This window comes from Crocuta crocuta, unplaced genomic scaffold (genome assembly GCF_008692635.1).
Source record: "Crocuta crocuta isolate KB4526 unplaced genomic scaffold, BGI_CrCroc_1.0 scaffold1015, whole genome shotgun sequence".
Classification (NCBI taxonomy): domain Eukaryota; kingdom Metazoa; phylum Chordata; class Mammalia; order Carnivora; family Hyaenidae; genus Crocuta; species Crocuta crocuta.
Genome location: NW_027532631.1, coordinates 290,081 through 295,350, shown reverse-complemented (window position 1 = coordinate 295,350; position 5,270 = coordinate 290,081). Strand labels below are relative to the sequence as shown.

The window sequence follows — 5,270 nt, the reverse complement described above, 5'->3', positions numbered from 1 at the left end:
AGTTTCTAATTTCTTTTTTTTAATTGATATATATATATATATATATTTTTTTTTTTTTGAGAGAGAGAGCAGAGGAGGGGTAGACAGAGAGGAAGAGACAGGATTCCAAGCAGGCTGCACACTGTCAGGACAGAGTCCAACATGGGGCTCAAACCCACAAACTGTGAGATCATGATCTGAGCCGAAATCTAGAGTCGAATGCTAAACCGACTGAGCCACCCAGGCGCCCCTACAGTTTCCAAATTCACTTCTTCCATTTTTCTCTGACACCTACTTTCCAACAGAGGCTGCTCATTCCACAGCCTCTTCTCCAAAATCTCTCTACCCACTCATCCTGTCCATCCATCAGTCCACCTGTCCGTCTACACACCCACTCCCCTCGGAGGCCTCCTCTCAAGTAGAAGCCACGGATTTGCATTCCCACACCTCACTACATCAGAAGATGATTAAAATAAGGATATCTCAAATTCACAAAGCTTCTACCTCCTGTCTACTCATCTGCAGCTCAGAACATGAACTCAGCACCCTTTGGCTCCGATGACTGTGCTCTATCAATTTCCATTTGAGAGAAGTCTGGTAAGTCCTTCAGACTCCCTCTTTTTCCCAAGTACAACTATCGCCTTAGAAAGCATTCTTTGATGGGGCGCTTGGGGGGCTCAGTCCGTTAAGCGTCTGACTTTAGCTCAGGTCATGATCACTGTTCATGAGTTTGAGCCCCCCATTGGGCTCTGTGCTGACAGCTCAGAGCCTGGAGCCTGCTTCGGATTCTGTGTCTCCCTCTCCCTCTGCCCCTCCCCAGCTCATGCTCCGTCTCTCTTTCTCTCTCTCTTTCAAAAATAAATAAACATTAAAAAATTAAAACAAAAAAACATCCCTTGCGACAACACAGCCAGTGTCCCGGCCTAATCACTTCACGAACTCAAGCAAAGTGGGGAGTTCATCTCCCAACCATCTCAGCCGCTCACAGCCTGACCCTGTCCTGCTGGGGCTTTCTAGCACCTTCCTCTCACTATGTCCACATCTTCTTCCTACATCAGTGCCGCCTGTCCTCCAGACACGAGGCCCTGTCTTTTGCCATCTACTATCAGGGGGAAGGAAAACAATCATACGAATTCCTGAAGTAACTGTTTCCATTCATTATCTTTTTCTTACTTCCTACTCATTCCTCAACTTGCTACAGCTAGGCCTTCAACGCCACCACCCCACCAGAGCTGTTGTCGCCAAAGTCACCGACGACTCTACTGCTAATCACTGAATTTCTCTTCCACATTACCTGGCTTCCCAGGTCAGAGCATGGGTCTGAGGGGGAAGCAGCCTCTATCCCGGGGGCCTAGGACAGTTCCAGGCCATGAATAGGAAAACACAACTTTGTGGAATGAATCCATTTCAAACCTTTTGGTTAGTTTATAACAAGGTCCCTCTTGCGTTTGTAAACACCTGAATAATAAAGGAGTTTTGACAAAATGAAAAAAGTGTCACTTTCATAACCCTGAGCTTGAGGCGGGGGGACAGGAATGGGAGGGACTATCTGTACTCCTGGGCCCTCAGAGATGCTCCTTTCCATTCTGGGCAAAGGACCAGCTTTGGCCTGCAACCCACCACCACACAGGGACTGCCATTATGTGCCTGGCAAGGGGACTTGTCCGTTGAGTACTTTCTAGTTGGCTAAGTCATTTACTATTCATCTATCTGCTTTCCAACTTCAAAAAATTTGTTGTTTCTTGTCTTCTGGAATTCTTTTCCTGTTCTCTTGAGTCTTTTGGGTTTAACTTGTTTTATTTTGTTACCAGCATTTGGCAATATTTCAAGGCCAAGGCCTGTTGAAATTTACTTCTAAATCCCTCCTCTGGACTCATTCCATCCCCTTTCTCTGTGAATCCAGAACAGCATGACTCCAGGCCATGGAAGGTGGAAGGCACCTTCTTGACCCCCTGATCCTATTTATTTTTTGCTCCTATTTATTTCTTGCTCCCCACTTCACTGCCCTTATTTCATGGGACATTTAACAGATTTCTAGAGGTAATAAAGCAGTAGCAAAATACATGCTTTTAAAAAGAGGTCATGAAGCAGCAGCAAAATACATGCTTTTAAAAAGGAAGGACTTCTCATGTCCAAACACCAGCCAGTATAGCCGGACCCAGCTCTGTGTGGCAGGGCGGGCTGGGCACGCTAGAGCCTGTAGCCCAAATCCAGCCAGCGGCCTGTTTGTGAATACAGTTTTGCCGCAACACAGCTACACCGCTTGTCTGCACACCACCTATGGGTGTTTTCACGCTACGTGATGGAGCTCGGTAGCTGTGACAGGGGCCACAGGGCCTACAAAGCCGGAAACATTTATCATCTGGCCCTTTACAAAAAAAGTTTGCACACCTCTGGGCTGGATGCTCCGGCTCTTCTATGTACGTGTAAAGCACGGACGTTTCAGAGAACGGCGTGCATGGTGACAAAGCCCATTCGCTGCACTGTCCCCGTTCCTACAAGAACTGATTCAAGCCATGGCCCACCCACATGTGTAACATGTATCACTTTGCATTCTCGGTCACCGATAAAGGCCACCAACATTCCGATGACCCAGCTGTAAAGCAAAGTCCCTGTGGCGAAGGTGCTCCATCTAAGGCCTGCACTTTTCACACCACAGGCGAACAAAACAGGTCTCACCTCCTCTGCTTTGCTTTTGACCTCGCTGGGTATCTGGCTGCTTTTACGGATCTTCAGTTGCTCCTTGGCTTTCTTCATGTCCTTCTCTACTCGCTGCCAGTCAACTTTGATGTACCCGGTATGGTTTGCAAGCTAGAGTTTCAATAATGACAGCAAGAAATAGGAAAGACAGGCTTGTTATTTCTGTTCATCAGGATTAATCGCTGAAGCACGTTATCAAAAACCCATCTGATTTTCCATTTCTGGAGACCTTTGCCATCCAGTTCATTACATGACAATGACATTCACTCCACATCTCAGTGTCCACCCTACGTGCAAGGCCCTGTGCATGATGACGGATCAATAGACGGGCCTTCAATGACCACTGGCAATGGTTTTACCTTATTTATACTCTTATCCCTCACCAAAGACTTTTCAGTTAGTTAAAAAATATAAAACGGCAAAAGAAAAATCAGAATTCAAACTCAAGATTTAAGGTGAAGAGACCTTATAGTCCTCAGTGTCAACATAAGCCCGAGTTTTCTGACAAAGTGAACAGAACAAGGCTGTCACACAGTCATCACTTTTGCTCAGAAAGCCATCTTCTAGACCATGGCTCCACATAGATTTCTTATGAACGATTTCATATATGGGATCCTGAGAATAACACATCCAATTATACGTGTGGAATATGCCCACCTCTCTTTAGCTGGGACAACCACTAAACCTCAGTGTGAGCAGGTCATCGGGGGGCTTGGTTCGTTGAGGGTCCGACTCTTTTTTTTTTTTTAATTTTTTAAATGTTTTATTTCTGAGAGAGAGAGAGACAGACAGACAGACAGACAGCATAAGCAGGGAGGGTCAGAGAGAGAGGGAGACACAGAATCTGAAACAGGCTCCAGGCTCTGAACTGGCTGTCAGCACAGAGCCCGACGTGGGGCCCAAACCCACGAGCCCCCCAGGCGCCCCAAGGGTCCTACTCCTGATTTCAGCTCAGGACAAGATCTCCCAACTCATGAGACACAGCCCCACATGGGGCTCCTCACTGACAGTGCAGAGCCTCGTTGGGATTCTCTCTCTCTGCTCCGCTACCACTTGTGCTCTCTCTCAAAATATATAAAGCTAAAAAAGTGACTCAAGTATGTTGTTTTCTGATGCATTACTGTTGTCCCAGGAATGAAGAGACTGATTACAGCCCATCAATGAATCTTCCATCAAGATCACTTCTCTCTGCCAAAGTTTGATAAATCATATCTACCTGGATTTCTCCACGCATCTCAAACTGAAACTCTTCTCCTCTCCCTAATCTCCTACAGAGGGTTGCTGCTTTTCCTCTAGTCTCTATTTAGTTAGTCACCCAGACCAGGCTGGAAAAAAATATTTGCAATACAATACAATATACACAACATTAATACTCATAAAAACTGAAATTCTTTGCCAGATCAGAAAGGAGGCAAATTGTTGCTATTTGTGGACATCTCTATCTACATAATCTCAAAGAATCCACACAAAAAATAAACCAGGGTGCTGGGTGGCTCAGTCAGTTAAGCGTTGTGACTTCAGCTCAGGTCGTAATCTCCCGGTCCATGGGTTTGAGTCCCGAATTGGGCTCCGTGCTGACAGCTCAGAGCCTGGAGCCTGCTTCAGATTCTGTGTCTCCCTCTCTGCCCCTCCCTCCTTCTCTCTCTCTCTTGTTATTTTTAAATGAACAAACATTTTTAAAAAAGTCCAAGGCACCTGGGTGGCTCAGTCAGTTAAGCATCTGACTCCAGACAGGTCACGATCTCCCAGTCTGTGGGTTCGAGCCCCACACTGGGCTCTGTACTGACAGCTCAGAGCCTGGAGCCTGCTTTGGATTCTGTGTCTCTGTCTCTCTCTGTCCCCCAGCCCCCAACTCACACTCTCTCAAAAATGATTAAACGTTAAAAAAATTAAGTAAACTAAAATAAGATAAACTGTGCATTCAGGCTGGCAGCGCAGAGTTCCAGCCAGCCTGTCAGAGTTCTGGCACTCATCCCCAAAAGTCCGACGAGCCGCGAGTCCCCGAAAGGGGGGATACTGTCAAGCTGGCCAAGCAGAAAGAGCTCGCTCCCTGGGGTGCCTGGGGTGGCTCAGTTGGCTGAGCAGCTGACTCCTGTCTTCGGCTCGGGTCCTGATCTCATGGTTTTTGGTTTGGGCCCCGTGTTGGGCTTCGCACTGGTGGTGCAGGGACTGCTTATGATCCTCTCTCTCCTCGGTCTGCCTCCATCTCTCAAAAGAAACAAATAAACTTAAAAAAAAGAGCTTGCTCCCTATGATGAGAACAGGTTCGGGGTGCCTGGGTGGCTCAGTCAGTTAAGTGTCTAACTTCGGTTCAGGTCATGATCNACACGAGATGCTTCCACAGCACGACAGCTATGCCTCCAGGGTGGTGCTGGGGTCAGCTCCACGAGCAAGATCTACAGGGGACATCACAGATGTGGTCACGCCCAGCCACTTCAACAGAGGCTCAAAGCATGTGGCCTGCAGGGTCCTCCAAGCTCTAGAGGAGTAGAAAATGGTGGAAAAGGATCAAGATGGAGGCTGCAAACCGACACCTCAGGGACAGAGAGACGTGAACAGAACTGCAGGCCAGGTGGCAGCTGTGTTAATAA

The 5,270-nt window shown here is 47.3% G+C and overlaps 1 protein-coding gene across 1 annotated transcript in view; it reads right to left on the bottom strand.

Annotated features, from left to right (window-relative positions):
• Positions 1-5,270, bottom strand: part of FUNDC2 (FUN14 domain containing 2) — a 19,642-nt gene that overhangs the window by 909 nt on the left and 13,463 nt on the right. Inside the window, exon 4 of the mRNA XM_077780656.1 lies at positions 2,659-2,790. Coding sequence (XP_077636782.1) covers positions 2,659-2,790 — 132 coding nt within the window. The remainder of the gene's footprint in view (positions 1-2,658; positions 2,791-5,270) is intronic.